Source organism: Cygnus atratus, chromosome 1 (assembly GCF_013377495.2).
Source record: "Cygnus atratus isolate AKBS03 ecotype Queensland, Australia chromosome 1, CAtr_DNAZoo_HiC_assembly, whole genome shotgun sequence".
Taxonomy (NCBI): domain Eukaryota; kingdom Metazoa; phylum Chordata; class Aves; order Anseriformes; family Anatidae; genus Cygnus; species Cygnus atratus.
Window position 1 is genome coordinate 104,404,336 of NC_066362.1, and position 24,092 is coordinate 104,428,427.

The window sequence follows — 24,092 nt, forward strand, 5'->3', positions numbered from 1 at the left end:
TAAACCATAGTAATTATAACAACGAGCAGTTTTTTAATTACAATACAGTGAACACAAAATCTGAGGGGGTAGTAAATGTATTTGGATGGTTAATTTCCTTACCAGACTAGAAACATTGGATATCAGCCCTTTATGGGGGAAAAAACAAAACAAAACAAAACAAAAAAAAGCAACTTTGTTTGGGCACAGTCCTGGGAGTCATTTTTTTGTTGTTTGTTTGTTTCATTAGACTGTTGTAGGTATAGAGTTGAGTATATCATCTAGAGATGATGTCACATATAAGTTGTTTATTATTTTTCCAGTTGTTACAATGGCTCAAACAAGTTTAGGAAAGAATCCTAGCACTTCTGTTTCTGGCTGAATGACATAAGAGAAGTGACCTTTCTCAGGGAGTGTGGGTACATCAAGGAAATATTTACCAATATTTGAAAACCTCAGAACTCTATTTATAAGCTCCATTCTAAAAAAAAAAATGTTCAAAGATCTGCAGACTGGCTGCATCTTTTCAAATCAACTTCAGAGGCTTTGAAGAGATCAGGAGTAGCACTTCAGCCATCTAGATCTTGGTCAGTTAATTTTTTATTTTTATTTTTTTGAAAATAAGGAACAGAATGGGTAGGCAGTTGAAGTTTCAAACTACAGAGATGAGAGCAGAGTAATTATTCACATGCAACATTATTTTCACAATCTGATTATGCTGAATTGCAACATTTGTATTATAGACTTTTTAGGACTTCAGAGATTGTTTTTTTTTAAACATTCCTAATTTTCAGTGCACCAAAATCTGACCGTGCCTTAAAATCAAACAGTATTCTTTGTTCTCTTTGTTCATATTACCTTACAATCATAGTATCTTTCAAGAATCTAGTTAAGGAAAATTTATTTTCAAATGAAGCAGATGATGAAATCTCTTGAGTTGTGGCCCCAGTTAGCAGTCTTGTTCCTCAGAAACGGAGCTCAGACTGCTTGATGCATTGTTATAAATTCAAGGCAAAAGTCTCTCGATGGGTGCCAGTTCTGGGATGCATCTCTGAAGAAGAGAGTTCAGACCTACCTTAAAAGCCATCTTTAACCACAGACATTATTGTGGTACACTTTCTGCTCCAGAAGGTGATATTTTAGTGAAGATAATAGGAATAGGCATAATTTCATTAAACCTTTGCCTGCAGGCTTCTTGGTAACTAACCGGAGTCAGCTAAAAAGTGTAGTTGTCCAGTTTTAATAAAACAGGCACGTTTAAGCAAATTCATCAATGTAATAGATCCTGGATGAAACCAAGACTGATCTCAGGCACTAATACTGGTGAAATAAGGAAGTAAGAAGCACTAGTAAGTGTAACAACTCACTTCTTGGGTCAGCCAATTTATATTTTCAGTTGTTTTCAATGAAACATCAAAATGACACTACCCAAATTATTTTGGACATGTTATTGGAGTACAGCAGTAGTTTTTAATATTAAAACTTATTAAAACTTTTAATATTAAAACTTCAGGATTAGGAGGAAAGTGTTTCAGGTTCTATTTTCCAGTGTTTCTTACTCTTGAGAGAGAAAAAAAGACAATGGGAAAATAATATATGATAAAGAAGTTAGGACGTAGCCTCATAAACTCCAAGCTCATTTGTTCCTTTACTTTCTTTACCAGACTGTAAATTATCTGTTGTTGAGGCATTGATTTCTGAAAGAGATCTGTTTAAGATCTGTTCATCTGTTTAAGATGTTCAAATTATTCACATACCTACTTTCAGATATAACCAAAGATGGTTCATAAAATAGCTTGCCAATAGTAAATCTGGATGTTGTGGGTTTCTTAGCATGTGGCCAAAGGCAGGATAAACCATCGTTCAGGCTGGTGCAATAGCACTGTTTTGCAAGCTGTGCTTTTGTTAGGCTACAAATTCTTCCAGATCATTAGAGTTCAACTTACCTATGTAAGTCTTTTAGAATATGATGAGGTAGCACTGATGCAAATTAAATCAGTTGTTTATGGCACTGTAGAAATAAAAGTTATTTCTGATTAGTGGCACAATGCAGAATTTCTCGCCCATAACCTTCACATGGAGGGTCACGTCCTAACCTGTGAGGGTTACATTCTAAATGAAATAGACAAATTCAGCTGGTGGGTTGCCTCATACCAAAAATGATGTAATCTGGAGATGATATATTTGAGGGTTCATGCTTGTATGCAATGTTTCTAATGCTGATAGTAAATAAAAATAAATAAACAAATGCACAAGTAGTGAAGACAACAGAAACAGGGAAGGATGGTGCTTTTCATAACAAACTGAAGTTTCACGCCAAATGGGCCAAGATCAGGGATCAGCAGACTAAATTTACATTGTCACTTTCTGCCCACTAATTCTGAAGCTGGAATGGGATCACATTAAAACGATGAAGTACCGAAAGTCCAAGGCCCATTAACAGCACATAAAGCTTGCAGTTTATGTATGAGAAAAAGATCATTTGTTTTTAACAGATTATTTCTCTAAGTAGGATCTCTTCTTTTGAACTTCTTTTTAGTGCCAAAATATTTATAATAAAGTCATGAGAGACTACAGTTTGTACTCCTATTATTTATGTTTTGAAATAAAAATCGAAGTGACAAACAATGCTTTTAGCTATAGATGTCAAAATCAGTCACTTGTGCTCAAGTAGTTTTGAATGTTGTGATTCTTTATAGTCATTTGGTGGGTCTTTCACACCAATTCTAGGAAAAAGGGGAGGAATACTATATTCAGCCAGTATGCACATTTTATTTTTCAGACTATCCACTTTTCCTGTGTGTCCCAATTTTTTGGACAGACCTATGACTTTCCTTTCTTTTCTGCACACTCAAAAAAAAAAAAAAAAAAAAAAAAAAAGAGTAGCATCCAGTTCTTCAGGTGCTGCGCTCTGGTAACTGTCTGAGATGTGGCCCTGAGAATGTGGTGGTGAGTTTTCATTTCTGGAAGACAAGATGTGATACAAGACTGGGTCATTAGCTTGTCTGGTTTTAGTGCTCGGCTGTGAGCAGAAACTTATTGCATCTTTCCTTCAGAAAATGGTCCAATCTCTAGAATTCTCAGGCAAGATTTGAAGATTTTATTTAACTGTAACTTTTACTCATTTCCCTTGGTTGTAGAAGGCAGTGGGACAGTGATATTTCATGGTAACGTGTTCCTATTGCACTTGGCTTAAATTCTTATTCCCTATCCAAGAGAAAAGCTGTGGTAGCACTTAGTACATAATGCCTCAATATCATAGGATTTGTTTTTGATACTGCTCTGTTGTCTCTCACAGAGTTTTGATTTTTTTTTCTTTAGGAATAAAAATTTTAATTTCTATTGTAGCTCTACTTCTGACCCTCTGCAAAATGGTGATTTCGGATAAGTGTGCTATAGTTTCGTATAAAAGACTTGCACTTTATAATTTTGAACATACCTTATATTTTCTTATTCCATGGACTTTGATTCTCTGTCTTTATCATTTATGTATTAAATCCCAAGTTTGCTCTGCTATGAAGTGAAGTGTGCTGGTGGGACTCTGTTTTGGCATATTTAAAACGGATCTAAACTTTGTTCCTTGACACAGATGAATTTGCATCAGGTGTTCTGCATAAATGTTTATCCCCTGAAAATTATGATTTTTTTAGGGCAGTAGTACATGGTTCAAGTTGTTCTCCTATGCCTGTTAAGAAGATTGAATATCACTGTGAAAGTGAATAGGGACACTGAAGGAATACTCAGTGTGTATTTTTCTTTATGGTTATACACCCTTTTCTCACCAGGCTGATACTATGTGAAGTGAAGGAGAATGTCATACTGTGGTATAACTATTGAGTTTTATATTGACTGGCTGCTATTTGAGGGATTAAAATTTCAATTTATTTTGTAAGCTGCATAACAAAACCAACAAAGCCATTGCCTGTCTGTATTAAAATCTCTATTTCAAGGGTTAACAGTGTTACACAAAAAATAGTTGAAACCCGGTAATTTTAACTGTGTATGGCTTTGCCTATGGGGATTTCTGTGTATGCTAATAAAGAAAATCAATCAGAAACATGCCAGGCTTGTTTTCTTCTCTGGACCTACTCATTTACAATATATGCACGGCTGACATTTTGAACCATAGGTCTCTTGAGATTTAGTCTTGTAATCATATATGTATCCGTATAAGTAGATACCCAGACAAGATAAACACAGAGACTAGACATAATTCAACACTCAAGGTTAACAAAAGGGATGTACACTATATTGGGATCATTTACCTTGTATTTTTGCATAGCTAAAATATGTATTACTTTCAATCAAAAGAGAAATTTGCCTTGGAAAAATAATCAATTATGGGAAACATCAATTATAAGGAAAACGTTTTGTTTTCATTCTGCAGGTAGTCACTTTTTTTTTTTTTTTTTTTTTTTTTACAAACTTCTTAGTTCACAATGTAGGAAATTGTCTGTCTTCAGTTACTAAAAGCATTTCAAACTCCAAAATACTGTTACAAGACGTTTTCTTCTTGCCTTAAAATGATGTACTTCAGCTGTGATCTGATAAACTGTGGCATTTAGTTAAAACAGAGTCCCAGTGAGGTTCTGCTACTCCAAACAAAGAGGATAAGGGATATATGAAGTCACTGGTGTTTTATACAATAAAGGATTAAATTAGTCTCTTGTGAACTTGATTGCCACTCTGTCAAAGTTATGAATGTTTACAAACTATCTTGAATTTGGCTCAGACTTGGCTGTTGACTGAAGAAGAGAATACATGAAAATAATGCTTATAAATATATATACATATAATGGGGTTTGTACTCTTTGTGGTCTCCGTTTGTTGTTTAATAATCAACTGCTTCTTCTCCACTTACCCTTTCTCTGTGTGTTCATATTGATCATATACTAGTCATATGGATTTAGGAGTAGAAGCCTATTTCCACTTTGGTTAATACATTATCAGAAAAAAAATAAAAATCCTATAAGATGTCTTTTGCTTTAACATACATAGACATCTTTAGATCACCCATATCTAATTTTACACTGCCTGGCTTCACACTTCTGTAATTGCTACATATTGTGAAACTGTGGCATTCAACTTTCTAATGCATACAAGATACCCTGCAAATACAAGAAAGCACATACATGAAAGTAACAGTATCTTTACTTCTGAATGGCAAAATTCAGTTCTTCAAAGTCAGGCCCTTTATGGTATTTATAAATTGGCTCAAGATTACTGAGGATGGTGCATAAACCATATAAACAGGGCAAACTTGACAGAGATGAACTGAAGAACAGTAATCTTGGAATTATACAGTGCAATGTTTTTATGGAATTATTATTTTTGAAAGAACTGTGCATTGTCTTTATATTACAGGCCTGGAAAGCAACGTTTTCTGTCAATAGCAGCTTCTGTCTGGTGTGATGCCCCATTCTTGTGCTGACGCTACATGTAGTACTGAGCAGTACTGGAAAGGGGAAGAGGTCTCTTGGAATAAGGTATGTTTCTTTCTTCTCCAAAAGGGCAGGGCTTGATGAAGTACTCCATAATCACTTTTCTATTTAATATAAACTAAGGCAAATAGGTATTTAAATCTTCCATATTTTGGGGAAATGTTACTGATCTCACAGCTCTTGCTGCTATTGGTTGTACCTCTAGAATTATCAGCAGAATGTTTGTTCAAGGTATCTTGATTGCACTGCAACAAAACTTACCATTCATGACCAGCAACAGAAACTTGTAGAGAGGAGGATGCATTTAAGATCCTATCTTTGGCTTTGCTGGGGGGGAAGTGTCTAAAATAAGAATGTTTTCTATGATGGACAAATTTAATTGCTTGTAATTTTAAAGATCACTGCAATAGCAACAGAAGAAGCAAGTGCACATGGTCTTTCTTCTCCTTGGTGCTGCAAAAAATGTTAGAGCAAATTGGAGCTGGGAAGACAAAAGAAAATACATATGAAAAACTTAGAACTGAGAACCCTGGGGAAGAGGCTCTTGCTTGGAGAGGACCCTTTGGTGAAATACCTTGAAGAAGGGCTATAGGTCAATTGTAGAAGTATGGCAACAGAGGGGACAGTTATAAAATTAGAGTATTTTGTTGGATCCATGTTTCACTTCACCTTGACTTGTCATTTTTGGTGGCTTCCTCTGTGTTTGTATCTACTGAACAGAGCTTTTAATGCATCCAAGTGTTATACTGGGCTGTAATTTTCTATAAGCTTTTGTTAGTCTAACAGTTGTTTTCCAAAGTATTCTTAGGATGCTGTGAATGTTACCTGTGACTGAAAGTATACTCTCTAGTCCCTGTGCTTGTGTTGCCACAAATAGTATATCTTAATTAACATTCTATACCCAAAGTTCATTCCTAATAGAATGGTTTTAATGAGCGTTATTTTGAGTAATGTTTTCATATTGTTTGTTCACATCATTTCTGGTCAAAGTGCAGTGCAATGAATAGATATTGCCTAAAGGCATTGGTTCCAGTTTACTGTCTTTTCACTGGTAAAAGACATATTGAGGTGAGAGTTTGTTACTTAAACACAGGACTGGTAAATATGACACACAACCTGCATTAGACACATGACCATCTGGAGCAGCAGCTGAGCCCTTGGCAGGATACCCTGGGGTATGCAAAATGCACTAGTTGCCTGTGCTTAGCAGTCCTGTCCTATATATTGGATTTCTATTGCAAGGAACCATAAAACCTAAACTGATTTAGTTAGGATTGTGACAGACTGTAATCCTAGGTTCAGAGGTGACCTAGACAGTATTAACTGCCTGTTGTAAGTGGGGGTACCTGGAAACTGCAAAGAAAGAAACATAGAAATAAAGCAAGTAAGGCACCTGCTATGAAGACAGTAGGGTGCTTAATTTATCTTATTTTCCCTAGATTGCTTTTCCTACTTTTCTGTTCTTCATTGATAAGCAACTCACCCCTTTCAAGTGAGCGACATTTTTTCTGAGTTGTTCTGCCATTCATTATTTCACAAAAAGAAATGTATTAATTGCTCTGCGCTATAATGCACCTCCTCATTGTGTACCAAGTGTAAGGGAAAATATTACAGTTGGTATCTGACATGTGGAACTAATTTGCCTCTGTTGGAGTTCAGGGAGAGGTCTTGGCTATTACTGTGGAAGAAAACATTACAAATTATAGGCACCTCACTTCATGATACTTCATTTGTAGTTTCCATTTGTGGTGATATACTATGAATAAAATATAGGGATGATATCCTGGCCCCACTGAAATCACTGGGGGGGTTTCTCTTAACTTCAGCTAGGCCACGACCCTGGGAATCACTGCTGGCTCCTGGTGAAGGATTTGTTCTATTTGTGCCTCTAACTAGACCTCTTCTGAGGACTTAGTTTTTAATATTACTACCAAATCTGCTTCTTACATATTAATTCTCTCTTATTGAAGTTTATTTGTACTTGATTTTGGGGATCCTATGCTCAGAGAAAAACACATTTCTATACCTATGTTTTTCTATCCTTAAATATGGTGGTATTGTTAGGGGTAATTATAAACCAACTCTCAGGAAATAGTATGTGATAAAAAGAGAGAAAGGACTTTGGAATAATTTCCCAAAGGATGGTGTTGCAACCCTGTAGGTAAGATACAGTACAAAACTGTTCTGTTTCTTGAAGGCTATAAAATGGACTACAAGAAACAAGTTTGAACTTTGGGAGGAAAGACTAGATCACTTAATAGCTCTTTAATATCATCATGTTCTGCGATCACAAACTCTTTCTTGAGTTTATTGTGGATTTTTCTTTGCTAACTGTTCTTGATTTGATAAGCTTATTTCTTCCTCCATGGGTGGAAAATTCTTTGTAAGTATTATTTTTGCTTTAGTAATAGACTCTTTCACATTGCTATACGTGGAGCATGAGTCACACACATAATTCATAACTTACAAAACATTTGCATTCATTTGCGTTCTCTTCATGGTGTCATAGTTTGTTACTTTTTCTACTGAGTTGTTAGAGATCTTTAGGACACTGATGCTATATACAAATATATTATATAAATTATAAAACAAAATAATCTCACTAGTTTCTATTACTGTTTGATCAACACTCTAAGTCAGTATTAAGCCTTTACTTTTTTAATTAACTTGCCAAAGCATGCCATTTATTCAACTGAAAGAATACCAAGAACAAGACCCTGGTGTTCCTCTCATCACAGTTGTCCCAGATTTTCAAAGTATTTCGGGAGCCCTGGAGGTAGATAATCTTAAACTAATTTGCAAAGGAGCCAATATAAATAAATCTATTTTTATACAAGATTTGATAGCGACAAGAATGTTTCATAGGGGGAAAATGATTCAGTGCAATTTGTAACTTGGAGAACATAATATATTTGACTCCTCTTTCTGTGTAACACAAAGAGTTCATATGTTGCACAGTGTTCATTTTTAATTAAACATTTTATCATCGCACAGCCTTTTATTGACATTCCTCATAATAGAGCTGATAAGATCTTGACCTACTCTTCAATAAAGCAATGTATAACTCAATATTCTGGGACACGCTGTTCCCTTCAGAATTAAACTCACGATTTTCTGTTTTAATTTAAAAATTTCATGTAGTTTTATTCACATTTATTTACTTCAACTTCTCAGATTTATGCTCGTTTGAATTGTGCAATTTGGCTGCAACCATTTCTTGGGCTATTATTTCTGTTTATTTGAGCTTTTAGCTGTCTGACCATTTTATTGAATTTTTCCTCCTTTTTGACTTTTCCTTTTAAAAATTTGCAATAAAAAGTGATTTATCACCTAATCTTGTTTCCTACTGTACCTAAGTCTAGTTTTGATTAGTGGCACTAACTTCACTCACAGTTACCTAAATCATATGGTTACAGAGTTTTTGTTATCACAGATATTCCTTCAGAGAGGACATGAGAATAGATTTCTGAAGATGTTCCCAAAGATGAATTTCAAATTTGATCCCTGTCAGTAACCTGAAAGAGCCTTATGAGATACACACTCACCATACTCACCTAAGTAGGATTTCCATGTAGAAGACATAATGTCTGTTGACTTGCTGACCATCAGGTGTTGCAGAACCTGCTTTCTCAGTAATCTCCTAACCTCTTGCTGTATCAGCTCTCCCAGGTGATAACGACTCAACTACCCCCCTCACTTGTTTTTCATACTTCAGAAAACCAGCCCTGGGCATTTGATGTTTGTCCTTGTATCCCTGGTCCGTCACTATTCACAGTACATATATATTGATTTTAGCAGAAAATTCTGAGATAATCTAATGAGCTAATTTGAAAATACTTTATATATCACAGACAAGGCAGAAATGCCTTGCACTTTTGGAAGTTTTTTTTTTTTATTTTTATTTTTTTTATAGAGAATATTAGGCTTGACTATCGAAAATATATTTGTTACACCCTCACAGATTTCCAACCTTAGTTTGTCATCATAGCAGAAGTTACAGAATCACATAGGGCCTCTGAGTATGTCATGCTGTGAATATTTCAAAATTAGACCTCTCAACAAATTTTGTCAACAAATTTCAGATTCTCAAGGATAAATAGGTATATGATATATTGAACCAAGTAGATAATAAAGGCTTTAATTTACTGTTTTTGAACTGATGTTTGTTTGTTTGTTGTCTTTGGGAGTTGTTGCTCCCTTCCCCTCCCAAATTAGCTCTCCAGGAAAATGTACTGTCATGTTATTAGAAGTTTAGAGACTTGTATTCAGATACTCGGATTCTTTAGTTGTTGGGACACAGAAGTATTGGAGAGCCTGGAAGATAGGAAAGCATGTTACTTGAAAATAAGCAATGTGTTGTGCTTTGTGCTTTCTTCCTTTTCTAACTGTTTAGGAAAAAGGAGTAAATCTAGCAACATGTGTAGCAGACTCAAGTTGGAGAATACTATCAAGGCAGAAACAATCAAGGTGTGCTTGGGGTATCTACTAAGGGGTCAGCATGGGTGCCAGAAGCCATGCCTCATCTTTTCTGCCACTGCCATCCGTGCTTGCTAGATTATGCTAAATGATGTAAATGCCAACATAAGCTTATGCCTTTGCTATGCAAGCGTATGATTGATACATTAAAGATGTGGGGCCTCACCATACCCAACACAGGAGAGGGAAGGATGTTTGAGAAAATGAGAAAACTGATAAAATGGTTAGTCATATCCATCCCTGAAATACCAAATGTTAAACCAGGAATAAGCCATATCAGATGAAGCTGCCCATTACGTTAGAGATACCAGACATCACCACTGAAATAAAGATGCCTGGTTTTAATCAGACAATTCAAGTAGAGAGATTCAATTTATGCGCAGAAGGACCTTGAGACAGTGATGAGACTGCTCATGAACTGCTCATTTGTTTGCTCTTCCTTGTTCCTTCCACCCTGGGCAGTCCTGCAGGCTGACAGGCTGACATGGAAAGTAGAAAGGCATAATGTGGGTATTTTGCTTGCTTGACTTTCTGTTGTTGTTTTGTTTTGTGATTTGTTTCCTTTTTTTTTTTTTTTCCCCATACCTCTGCAACTTTGGGCTGGCTGGCAGTTCCTAAGCTAGATGAAGAGGCAGTGAAATCTAGGATGGTGACTGGCATCTTAACAGATGTGTTGCGATAGGTTTTTAAAGGGCTTCTGGAATCAGTAACGTATGCTTTGGGGTTATAACCGTGCTTAAAACAGGTTAGAAAACAAAATTCAGATGTAGTTGCTGTTGAACATTCACCTAAATGTCCCCTTGTATGTAGGGAACTAACAAGATCTTTTTTTTTTTTTCCCCTGCTTTAAATGGAAAGTAAAATAGCATATTTATAAAAGAATAAAAACGTTAAAATCTAATCACAATGTCATTAATGTAAATTTTGATAAATGAAGAAATGTATTTTAAAGAACACTAAGTAGCATGTAGAAGTTTGCTTTCATGAGTATCTCTAAATGAAAAAGTTAGACTGTGTTTTTCCATGACTGTACTCAAAGAAGTGCAAGTGTTATTTCTCCAATGACAAATATTTTATATTGGTTAATTAAATTTAAAAAATAGCTCGTGTGGAAGTGCTTTTACAGCAAGTAATGATGTTCAAAGATATGCCCTTGCTGGAGGAAAGGTGAAAGTGTGGTTTAACTAAATTTGTAATCTCATTTTAAGAGGTCTGCATTCAAATTTACATAAGTTAGTATTTAAAGTCCACTTCCTTGATCAAATTGTTTACATTATAAGTACAGCATATAATAATGGTACAGTTGGGAAGCCCATGTACCGGTCAGCAATGGGATGTATTAGATAAGATCAGGATGACCTAGGTAGGTAGTTCTGACATTGTAGCATGCTGAATTATCAGCTAAAACTCATGAAAATTTACAAACACTTTATGTAGAGTCTAATTTGCTTTTATATACAAATGAGACAGGAAAAAAAAATGTAAAAAAAAAAAAAAGGAATTGTGTAGCATTGTTATTTATGTGTATATTTGTTTAATGCTTTAGATTTTCCTGAAGGGGAAGTCTCTTGACTGTCAATCTCACTTCAGTGCCTAGTAAAGTTATGAAGATTATTCTGGGAGTTATTGAAAAACACATGAAAGACATTGTGGTCTTTGGTCTCAGCCAACACAGGTTCACAAGAGGAAGGTCCTGTTTAACTAAATTTTCTTTTATGATGTTGCCCATCTAGTTGACCAAGGGAAGCCAGTTGTAGTCTTTTTGCATTTCAGCAAAGCTTTCAATACTGTTTCTCACAGTATCATTCTGGAGGAAATGTCCAGCATCCAGTTAGGCAAATGCACAATATGATGAACAATTGGCTGATGGTCCAGGCTGGAAGGGTTATGGTAAATGGGGTTATATGAGACTGGCGGACAGTCACTGTTGGGGTTTCCCAGGGCTCCATTTGAGGGCCAGTTCTCCTCAATGATTTCATAAATGACATGGATGCGGGACATGAAGGTATACTAAGTTTGCATACAACACTCAATTGGGAGGAGCGGTTGACGCCGTTGAGGGCAGAGGGGCCTTGCAGAGAGATCTGGACAAAGTATAGGGCTCGGCAATCACCAAACACGTGAAGTTCAACAAGAGCAAGTGCCAGATTCTGCAACTGGGAAGGGACAACCCAAGCTATGCATACAGACTGCGGGATGAGAGGCTGGAGAGCAGCCTTGCAGAAAGGGATCCAAACATTTTGGTCAATGGCAAGTTGAATATGAGTCAGTAGCATGCCCTGACAGCCAAAAAGGCCAACCGTACACTGTGGTGCATCAGGCACAGCATTGCTAGCTGGTCGAAGGAGGGGATTGTCCTGCTTTGCTTTGTACTGGTGTGACCTCACCTCAAGCACTATGTGCAGTTTTGGGTGCCACAGCATAAGAAGGACATAAAACTATCAGAGAGTGTCTGAAGGAGGGCTACAAAGATGGTGAAGGGTCTGGAGGGCAAGATGTATGATGCGTGGCTGCAGTCACTTGGTTTGTTCAGCCCAGAGCAGAGCAGACTGAGGGGAGGCCTCGTGGCGGCCTGCAGCTCCCTCAAGAGGGGAGCGGAGGGGCAGGTGCTGAGCTCTGCTCTGTGGGGACAGCAACAGGACCTGAGGGAACAGCATGGAGCTGGGACAGAGGAGGGTCAGGCTGAGAGTTAGGAAAAGGTTCTTCACCAAGAGAGTGGTTGGGCACTGGAACAGGCTCCCCAGGGAAGTGGTCATGGCACCAAGCCTGCCAGAGTTCAAGAAGTGTTTGGACGGTGCTATCAGACACATGGTTTCATTTTGGTGTGGTCCTGTGTGGAGCCAGGAGTTGGACTCGATGATCCTTGTCAGTCCCTTCCAACTCAGGATATTCTACAATCCTGTGATTTTATGACTATGTGCTTTGATTACATTAAATTCTTTAAGATCTTTAAGAATGGATGTGTTTCATTTATCAGATTATTACCTGACAAAATAGCAGTTAATATTGAGTTTAGAGAATGTTATTAGAATACTTAAGTGCATCATTTAAAATGAGTGAATAAGCTTTATCTTGTTGATGTTTTTTATTGTGGTATACCCACTGCAAATGTTACTATTCTACAGAAAACAATTTAATGATTCAAGAAGTACCATAGTTAATTGTTAATATGCTGATATCAAACTCTTATAAAGTAGAAAAAAATATTTTTTACTAGCTAATGTTCAAATTATTAATATAAACATTTAAACTCTACTATTAAATTTTAAAAAAGCAACACAACAAAACATCAGTGATTACATGTATTTTAGCTCATAGACTGTCACGTAGAGAATACATATCATACCTAAAACATTTATATGTAAGGAAAGTAGAAAATAGGTAGATCTTAAGTAAAAATGACTGTTTAGTTGGAGCATTCAGCTAGAACTTGGAAAATGCAAGTTTAGCTCGTGAATTATACCATGCTTTTTCTTGATCCGCCTTAATCTCCTAGAAGAAAATAAGTGACAATTTTACCAGATCATGTGGAGGAGCCTGCATTTTAATCCAGGTCCTTTGCTGGTAATATGAAGTTGATTTTCTACCATTTTTTCCTCTCTTTTCCTGTGAGGTATATTTTATGGCAAACATTGGGTAAAGAGCACAGATTTAAGCCCTGTTTTTTTTTTTTTTTTTTTTTTTCCAGGAATAAAAATGAGAGTATTTCAGACACAGGCACAGACACAGACACAGATTTCTAGGTTGGAAGAGACCTCAAGATCATCGAGTCCAACCTCCGACCTAACACTAAGTACTCCACTAAACCATATCGCTAAGCTCTACATCTAAACGTCTTTTAAAGACCTCCAGGGATGGTGACTCCACCACCTCCCTGGGCAGCCCGTTCCAATGCTTAATAACCCTTTCGGTAAAGAAGTACTTCCTAACATCCAACCTAAAACTCCCCTGTCGCAACTTTAGCCCATTCCCCCTCGTCCTGTCACCAGGCACGTGGGAGAACAGACCAACCCCCACCTCGCTACAGCCTCTTTCAAAAGGGGTGATAATATATATATATATACTGATGGGACTTTTCACTCCTAGCTATTTCCAAGGATGTATATTTTATGTATGAAATAATTGATCAAAAAATGCAAATTGTTCAAAAACTAAATTGACCAAAAAAACTAATGAGAATACACTCTGCAATTCCCACTACACTATTTTTGCATTAGTTTTGGTAGAATTTCCTGCATAGTACAGAAGATTAAGTTGAGATTATAGCTGATGTTTCTTAAATGGTTACAGATAAAGAAAAATAGTGAGATGTGTATTCTACATTGCACTGAGGTATATGCATATAAATATATATGTATACAATACATCATTTTAATGCAGTTCCCACTATGTGGTTCTGCTCTCCCCTGTATCCACATGCACACTGAATTGCAGTTGAGGTCTGGCTTTAATGAAAGGACATTCTTCTGCTTTGCAGTTGCTCTCAGTTGTTGTATTTAGTGCTCTGATGTGGCAGCTTTCACTGTATCCATAAAATATGAGCAAGCATCAATAAGCTATCCAAGAGAAAGGAGTTTTAAGGAGGTATTTGAATGAGGAGAGGATGGCCGTACAAAAAAGGAAGGAGAGTTCTCTGAGTATAAAGGCACTGGGGAGAAAAGAAGGTCATTTGGGCAAGAAAGCTTGTAAGCATCTTGTCGTGGGGTTAGATGATAAGTTGAAATTGTAAATTCCACACTGCAATCAGTGTGTTCTGTGAGTGTGCACCTCTTGGTTTAATGAAGCTATCCACTCTTCCTCTGCTCCCTGTGTAGCTCTTCAGATACTCATAGCATGAAGTCAAAGCCATGGATGTTCACCACTCTTAGATCCGGGGGCAGAGGGAATTGCAACAAGTACTGGTAAGAGCAGTTGCACTGAAAATCCCATTTGAACAAAGCATTTTAACTCATTCCTTAGGCAGTTAAAAGCATTTGTGGAGAATTAGGGAACAGAAAAAGGCTTTCTTTTCTACACAGCATGGGCTACCAATCAGGGAAAGAGGGCACAATTTTGCGAATTAAATGACTGGTCACGCATCGTGAATAACGAATAGTGATTGTTCATATCGGCTAGTTAAAAGTTGTGTCAGAGGGTCAAATATGTTTGCACACACTGTTCAAGGACTTGTGACTAATGAAGTAATTAATAACACCCATGACCTACTTGCAGACACCTGGTGAACAGATTTAAGGGCTCCATCCATTGGTTACAATTCGAAAGGAGCGATTCCACCAGCTCTAGCTAAAATTGTGTAAAATCAAGACTAGAAAAGAAACTTTCATGATGTAGTAAAAGTGCCCATGCCTAAACACCTTCTGCATTATATCTTTTATTGATATGAATGTAGCTGGATGGATTCTGTGCTCAGTTGTGTCATCCCCCTCAGTCCAAACCAGCAGAAGCCCAAGCCACCAGAACCTTCACATACCTGCATTATTTTTTATTTAGATTTTGAGTATGAGATACTGTCACAATAATTATATTCCTTGACTAATGACATTCAATAATGATTCAGTCAAGCTCTGTTCAGAGACAGGCAAAGGTCTAATCTGCTTTTCCAGGAGTTTGTACTTGCTCCAAGGAGCAAGTCCTTTGAGGCCACTGGACAGAAGAGGAAGCCTTCATGAGGGAGAGACAAAGTGCGGGCCAGGATTGGTCATGGAGATGCAGCTTCCACACAGCATTTCTTGTTCCAGTGACTATTGCAAACAGAAATATACTCCCATCCTATTAGGAGGAGGGAGAGGAAGCTGGGGCTGGGAGGAGGCAAAACTCAGAACCACAAGATTTTTAACTCCATTGTGTATTTAGAGCAGTTGTTGTAGTCAGGGGCTGATGTGCTACTCTAAAGAACAAGTAAGAACTTCAGCAGTCTCCCTGGGTTGTTGCGTTTTACACAGGATTTACTTGAATACCATTTTATACTTGTCCCTAAAAAATAAATAAATAAATAAAATCTTTTTGAGGAAGGAGTAAAGGGGGACACTTCGGTTAGAATGCAGGGTGTAAACTGTAAGACATTGAGTTTGTAAAATCTTTAGTCTCTCTTTTGCTTTTTGTTCTGTAATTGATTACTAGCACCCCCTTTAACCCACCTTAAAGGGCAAGCAGGAAATTCATGTTTTCGTTCATCAGCCCATCCCTCTGAAAAGCGTTCAATATTAAAACAGTTTGCGAGGAGCAAAGGCAGAAGAAACAAGAGGCCCAGTTAGACCGTGGCAAGGTTAGGAGATGCATGTCTGACGCCTGCAGCAAATATCGGCTCTTGTTCCTGTACATTTTTTGCATGGGGAGACCAAGTTAATTGGGGTATGGCTCTGTTCTTTCCTTTATGTGTGACCTTTTATTATCTCTGTGGCCCTGTAGTTCATGCAGTGTCATAAAGCTGTGGGAAAGTCTTGCAGCTAGTGTTATCAGCTGTTGGAAATTAACTTAAAAAATGAAATTTCTGTGTTTCCTTTTGCCTGAAGGTGTCTGGGAGTCTGTAAACTGCTGCAAAGGTGCAATTGTTGTGATTTTGCTGTAGCCGAGTGTCGCTTGTGCATCTTTTTCCCTTCTTTCTCTGCCCTTCTCTGCCCCCCCTTTTTGGTGCAAGTTGTGGGCTGGCGATCAGGTGTTGTGCTGGGGGAGGAGGGGGGTTACTTTAGGAGGGGGCTACACGGCATAATTCCCACGAATGTAGGAGGAGGATGAAAAAGATAAAGAAATTTTGTTTTTCTGAGCTAGAGGATTCTCTGCATGACTTCCCCACTGATGGGATCATGTGCTTTCAGGCTGAGATTTTATTAACAATTCAAATGGAAATTGAGGGCACAGGAGGAGCAGATTCTCACATAAACTTGATCTGTCCATGAATGCAGTTCTCTGTTTGCCCTGACCCTGCATGGCTTAAGACACTGCCTGTGAGGCCAGAGTGCCAGACACAAAGAAAGAAATGAAAAGCAAGCACATTCCAGTAGTCTGCGCAAAGGCAATGGAGCAGTTTCTAGCCGTCTCCCCAGAGAGAGATCTTATCTCCTTGTGGCTAAAACCCTTTAGAGTGTTTATTTGTACTCTAGCACCCGAGGTTTATGAATTGATAGGGATGCCAATTAAACACTGCAAGTTCCCTCAGCGAGCCTTTTTGGGGGACATGGTGGCGTCCTGCCAGTATTTTCTTCCCCACATACGTACCGATATTTATCAAAATGTCACTCTGCTTTCCCGATGAGCCAAGGCAGACAAGTGTCGAGGGAGAGGGTGCTCTGGAAAGCACCTTCTGTAACAAAAGTCGTCACCAGCCTGAGGAGAGTTTTGCAAAACTTTGGTATTGGGACACGACGCCTGTTTGTAGCCTTTGAAGCATTGGCGCAGACGGTGGCTGAGCCTTGCCGGCGGTCAGGAAGGTTGCTCCCGAGTAGCCGAAGCAATGGGGCGTTGTGTGCATGCTCCACTGACCTTGTGCTGGGGAGCCAGCAGCAGGCAGCACCGGGTAGAGGGAGGACGGAGGACAGAGGACGGCAGAGGCACGGCTGCTGTGGCCACATCTGCAGGGCCATCGCTCTCCGCCAATGGCAGACGGTGGGCAATGCTGCCGGCCGGCGACGAGAGCTGGGAGACGTGGCGGGGCTTTGCCGCTCTGCCTTGTAGCTGGACTGAGAGAGGAGGTGGGAAAGGCGAGGACCGTATCACAGTGCAGAAGTGGATTTCTTATTCCCCGCTGTTGCCTGATGTTAACCTTGGCAGTGCCTGTAAATGCTGGAGATCCTTTAATCAAAGTATTAAACATCGATATTTCTGGCTCTCCTAAGCAGACCTCCTTTCATGAAAGCTCTGAAGCTGTAGGAAAAACAGAAGTAAACAGACGTTTTGACTGTGGTTATTCCAAAGAGTCAAAATTTTAATTGCCCTAATTTTCCTTATTTTCAGCCAAAAAAAGAAAAAACAACCAACACCTAAAGCCAGCAACTTTTAGGTAGCAAATCATAACCATATGTTTTTCCATTTTCTTAAAGCGTTTAAAGCTTTTGAAACTTCTGATAGTTCTTAAAGTAGTTTAATTAGTGGAAAGAGACTAGCACAGGACACTGACTCGAATAGTTCTGTTCCCTTAATTTTATGGGGGTTATATTGTCCAAAATTAATGGTTGTACTTAGGCAAATTGTCAGTAATTGGTGACAAAATTGCTTTATTGCTTTTCTTTCATTTGATGCTAATTAATGGCCCTACATTATTAAGCTCAAACCTCTTCTGCATTTCTCCTTCTCCATAAATATTCTTAGTTGTAAAGTGTTGGAGTAATATTTTTTTTTCAATGTATGCAATAATTGCTTTACAGAAATGTGATAACAGACAGATTTCTGGTGTAATATTTCCTGAAAAAAATGTAACTACTCGGGAGCTTGAAGGCACTTCATATTCCTATGAAGGAATACATTAGTAGTATAGAGCACTAACTGATTCATGCGGTAAAATGTTACCTTATTAAAACGTTACCCAAATACTTTTTTTAGCAACTTTCCCAGCAGTTGCTGTACAAAATCTAGGTTTCATTTTGTGCAAGTTAAAAATCCCCATACCTTCTCTCCTATTATTTTACAGGGTGTTAGATGAAATATTTCTATTTCACTGGAGTTGAATAACCCCATAGAATTTGCTGTCATGTTTTTCACCTGTTAAAGAAACTGGCATTTCATACAGAGTGGTGCTTATCCATGTTTTTCAAATGATATTATTGTAATGCTGTTTATTAAAATGTGTATATGTATGTGGATATATTTTAAAGTCTAGAATAAATGCAGTAAGGAAAAGCCACTTCTCATTTTTCATACAAGCATTATGGAAAAACAGCTTCTGTGTGTGTGGCTGGGGAGAGTTAATTCTTTGTTCATTAGCTAAAAATTTAGAAAAAAATTGGAGATGAATATGTGCCACAAAAATTTGGTGTATTGAACATATACCAAAGTAGAATAGAAAAGGAAGAAGATAAACATTAAATGACTACAAAAAGGGAGTTTTGATGGTGTTCTAAGAAAACAATAATGAAAAAGAACACTGAAAGCCAAAAAAGATTTCAAAATATAGGACGAAATATTTTATAGTTTCACAAATCATACTTATTTTCACTCTTGTCTAATCCTGTATTACAAAACTCTGAGAACTGCATCTTTTGTTCCACTGGTGAAGGGTGGCATCAATGGTGAAATATTGTCTCTGTGTTCGTTGCCCAGATTTATCTTTAACTTTAGTTAAACTGAAAGTTTCCAAAATTATGATTTCTTATTCCTTGACATGCTTATTTTCATGTTTTGTCATGAGTTAGGTTTTGAAAATATTTAGAAATTATTTTTAAAATAAAGTGCATACTTTTATACGGAGTTAAAGCATTAAAATGTGGTATATTATGTAAATTAATCTTTACATTAATAATTTAAGTTTAATAAGCAAATTCATATCTCTTTTTGATGTGATTGTTTTTTATTCGTTCCCCCCCAAAAAAAAAATGTTGAGAAAAAGAAGAGAAAATTGACATTTGGAGTTAGAAATGTTTATTGTTACGTAAGTACTTTTTCTTGGAATAAAAAAAAAAAAAAGTGAAATAAGATTCTTGGCATATTGAATTATTTTAAATTTGTTGAAGGATTTTTACTTTATTTGTTTAAAGCATGCTCAGTTATGAAAACTTTGTGGCAGAGTAGAAAAGCACCAGTAATTTTGAACTCTGTCCCATCCCCGATTTCCACTGAGCGCCTTGTTCTTCCACATGGCTGGAATGAAATACATGGACATGACTGTGTCTCGAAGGCAGCTAAGAGAAACTGTAGCTCTTCAGAGTCCTAGCAAAGAGCCATACCCTGCAAACAGCCTGAGCTTTCTTTTTTTTCTTTTTTTTTTTTTTCTTTTTTTTTCTTTTTTTTTTTTTTTTTAACAGACAGGAGGAGGTCAGTGTTTGCCTGGGTTTCCACTGCATTCCTTAACTGGTATAGTTACGCATATCCTATTTCTTCCTCCTTCCTGCACCATCATGGGTTTTTGACATCTTTGCTCTGAATAGAACTGTAATTTGTACCTCTGAATGTGTACGAGTGCTTAGATGGGTATAAAACATCAATACTTACTCATATATCACTGAGGGGAGTGCCGTATATCACCTCAGACGGTGTGGTGCAAGGGCTCTTAGCTTATTAACAGTAACCCTTGCCTAGTTTCAGGTGTGGCGAAGCTCTGGGCTGTTACAGCATAGGGGCAGCATTCAGCTGCAGCTCAGATTCACCTGGTTCAGTGGGATGGACGGGAGCTGGTCCTGCACCATGTCAGCTCTGCTGGCTGCTCCCCACAGAGCACCCTCCCTGCCCCAGCCCTGCGGTGGCCTCGCAGAAGGAGGGCTTGCAGCAGTGCCCTTCTGCCAGTGTTGTCTCCTGGATGTCTGTTGGAGCAAACTTCATGGCTCTCACCTGTCAGTGAGGTAAATGGAAGAAGGTAGCCCATAACTCATGCGATATATGCTGAAATTGCACTGCAGCAGTAGCAGGGTGGGAAGAAGACTGAAGTCTTGTTTATGCAGGAGCACAGGTCACTTACCTTGATTTCTGCTTTTGCAGAGACAGGAGGTGACTTGTTTCCCAGTAGGGATGAGAGTTTGTTTCCACTGTAATTGCAGGAGGCTTCCACTGAGGGACTTAGGGGACCTCAGGAGTTTCCTCTCACTTGGATATTGGGGGACACACACTGCCCAGGCAGCCCTGCTTTCACTGCTCATGTCGGTTGGTGAAAAGGCATGACTGAGAAAAAGCTCAATGCCTGACTCTGGCAGGTTTTCTCACCTGCACTTGTGTGTCTGTGCTTTTGCTTGAACGCGAGGGTGGTGGTATTGTTAGACTTCAAATGTCTGTCTTAGGTGCTCGGAATTTGACTCTCTGGAGGGAGATGCATACTTGTTTGCAGTGACTGCAATGAGAGTTTAGGTCCTAAACTCAAATGTTTTGAATTGCATCATAGATACTTAAGTTAACCTCATGTGAGAAGCATAAACTCCCTTCTCAAGTAAATGAAAGGAAAGAATAGCCAGAATCATTAGAACTTGTTGAATAAACGGCAGTGTGTTGTAAAAACGTGATTTTAATTTTGCTGGAGAGTATGAGTCCACAATGTTCATTTCTCAGTGCCTGGAGTAACATAACCTTTCTCTGACTACCATTCAAGTGGCCATTTATGATCCTTTACAGAATGAAATGCAATGAGAATGAATTGACTGGGAGAAGGGACATTTGTTTCAAGGTGACGGTGTGTAAGACCATCCCTTCCAAAGGAGACCTTGGAATGGCAGAGTTGGGAACTCCTTGTGGGTTATTAGGAAGCAAAAATGGGACCTCTGTAAACTTATGTTAAGGAGGGATTAAATTAGAAGACTAATATCTGTTTATGTGTTGGGGTGGAATATAAACTGAGTTGATCAAACATTTGTTGTAAACCGCTGAGAAATTTACCACATGGATCGAAGTGGTTTAGAAGAAGGCTCTGTCTTCACATAGAAACCTGATGAAATTTGCACTTGGTCTTGGAAATCCCAGATCTTCTGAATGTAATCTAAAGAAAAGTGAATAGATACCTGTGCTCAGATTTGCTTTTTTGTTCTTCTAGCTTTCTGGGGAGCTATCTTGAAGTGATATATACTGCAGTTGGCATAAATGGCAAATAGTGTATACTTGGTGTGTTTCTTCAGCTTCTGTCTATAGTTATCATCCACTGGTGTAAGCAAGGGAAGAGGAGGGGAAGAAGCCTACTGCACTCAGCCCCCAGTTTGCATTGTCCCTTTCATATGTGGAAAGAGCTACTTTTCCCCTAGATCTGTAGAGTGGGCACTAGAATAAAATTTATACCTAAACTGTGTGCCTCAGCTGGGAGGCTGGTTTCTATATGCCTCTTCTTTGTTCCAGAAGCTTCTCCCAAAGCTGGCCTGAACACCCATGAGGCACACGTTTCTTCAGCTCTCAGTTTTAAAGAAGCCTCTCTCTCATGGACTGTGTAGGCACCATGAAGTTGTGGCATTACGACTTCCCTGAAACTCTGGCATTAATACTGTCCCAGTTTACACCTCAATGAGTGTTGCCAAATCTTATGCCAGATTATGATGGTGATGCCTAGTATTTAATATTGACAGTATTCTAATAAAGCATTATCTCCAATAGGCATATTTCATCTCTGATTTTTGTGATAGGAAAGTTTTAATGATACCCCAGTAATTTTCTGCTTTTCAACAGTAATTCTATGAGGAAAATGTATTGGCCTCGGTGTTTGAAAAGCCCATTTATTTTAATTTTTCTGAGGATGACTCTGGATTAGACACTGTTGTGAAAGATGAGAATATATGACAACCTTTCCATAAACTTTCAATAATACTGCAGGTTTGGTGATCATTAGAGAGTAATGTAAGGTTCCCTACTTTCAGAAGATCGTGCTGTAACTTTGGTGTAATATTGAAAATTAATTACTTTGAGGTCTGTTGTGTAAACACACTTTCTGAAAAAGCAATAGCGACAGAAACTAAAGTTACTACATGCTTAAATTTGCTTAATATTGATTAATTGAGGAATCTTTCTCATTTGAGAAGTCATGAGTATCTCAGCCTTGTACTTACAGCCAAGTAGTATTTGATTACGGGGGAAAAAAAATAAAAAGGTGCTCTACGACTAAGCATGAACATAATAATGAGGAAACAATGCAACATAGTCAACCAGGCATGAAGAATTGTCTACTGAAGGTAACAGGCCAAGTGTCTCATCAGTTGGATTTTAATAATGCGTGGCAGAAGTGCTTATAGTTGTACAGCAATTGTTTTAATATCTAATTGAGTTTCAAGCTGAAATATGACAGTCTGTCTTGAAACATGAATAGAACATTTCCTGTGAAGCAATGTCTAAGTATTTCTTTAGGTACTAAACTGAGAGTAGAAAACTGGTAATACTTGTTTTCAGATTCCAGGAGCCTTCTAACTATGAATAACTAAAGCTGTATCCTGTGCAGTTTTACTATTGTTACCTCTTTCCTCTTCCTGCCTTTATAATTTATTTTCTTTACCATATTCACTTGATGCAGCTTGTTCCATTATTATTTTTGTTTTTATTTGTTTTTATTATTTTTATTTTTTACTGTTAGCTGTTTGCATTGGGCACTGCCATTTGCTTTGTGGTCAGCAGCATACTGAGGAGGATGTGCCCTGGTTCTGCCTGGGGAGCCCAGCTGCAATGGCGATGTGGACTTTAAACACAAATGTGAGTGCAAAGCTGACATACTAATTATGCTCCCAATAATCTAGCATTACCCTTACACAGTCAGGAGTACAAGATCATCCTAATGGAATGGTAGAAAACAAGAGTTTTTTAAAAAGCTTTTTTTTATATATTTTTTTTTTTTACTGAGCATGTATGCTGAAATGGGTGCAATACACAAAATGTAGCCTTCTTTTGAAATGTTTTTTTTTTGTTGTTTGTTTGTTTTTCAATTTGATTTCTCATGATTGATTGGTATGTGAAGCTGGAGCTTTTCAGGAAAAGTCTGGGATTATGAGCGCGTCAGCCTCTGCTTTTAGCACAGCAATGAGGTTATCAATAATGCATTGGCGATCTCAGAATCCTTGAACATAGGGAAATCACAGCTGGTCTGGGTTTATTGTTGAAATTGCAGATTTGCGCCAAGAGGTCACGACAACTGCATGTCAGACAGCCACACACACGCACACAGACGTGTCTTGGGGGAATGAGGGGGATAATATCTGAAGCATTGCCACTGCCCATGTTATTTAGAAACTCTTCATATGCTTCTACAGTACAGCTTAAAAAGCAGCATATTTAATGCTGCTGGCAGTGTCCTTTTGACACTTTGGCCTTTCCCAGTATTATAAGTTTTATTGTTTTCCTGACAAGTTTATTCATATACTAACAGCTTGCTTGGCAGCAACGTTCAAGCTCAGTACTTAGGCTTTCTGGTCACGGTGATGGCTGGCAGTAATAGAGAGGGAGAATAAGTGAGTGTGGAAATGCAAAGCTGTCTCTTGTTACATTTTATCGATCTCATTCTGGTGTCATTCAATTAAGACAGAAATGTGATGGATAGTGTCTGCATAGATTCCTACTTTGCTTTCCAGCCGCTCCATGTAAAGCTTTTTGGGGGAGGGA

The 24,092-nt window shown here is 38.0% G+C and overlaps 1 protein-coding gene across 49 annotated transcripts in view; it reads left to right on the forward strand.

Moving 5' to 3' along the window:
• The window catches only part of LOC118247810 (uncharacterized), a 364,491-nt gene that overhangs the window by 70,043 nt on the left and 270,356 nt on the right, over nucleotides 1–24,092 (forward strand). For 45 of the 49 annotated variants that reach the window (XR_004778552.2, XR_004778562.2, XR_007707702.1 and 42 more), the window contains exons 2-4: nucleotides 5,344–5,465; nucleotides 9,814–9,887; nucleotides 14,711–14,797. Coding sequence is in view for 15 of the 49 variants with exons in the window: in XM_050708080.1 (XP_050564037.1) it covers nucleotides 5,391–5,465; nucleotides 9,814–9,887; nucleotides 14,711–14,797 (236 nt within the window). In the remaining 34 variants the exon portion in view is untranslated. The remainder of the gene's footprint in view (nucleotides 1–5,343; nucleotides 5,466–9,813; nucleotides 9,888–14,710; nucleotides 14,798–24,092) is intronic. The other 4 variants (XR_007707715.1, XR_007707712.1, XR_007707710.1 and 1 more) reach the window with 1 other exon arrangement.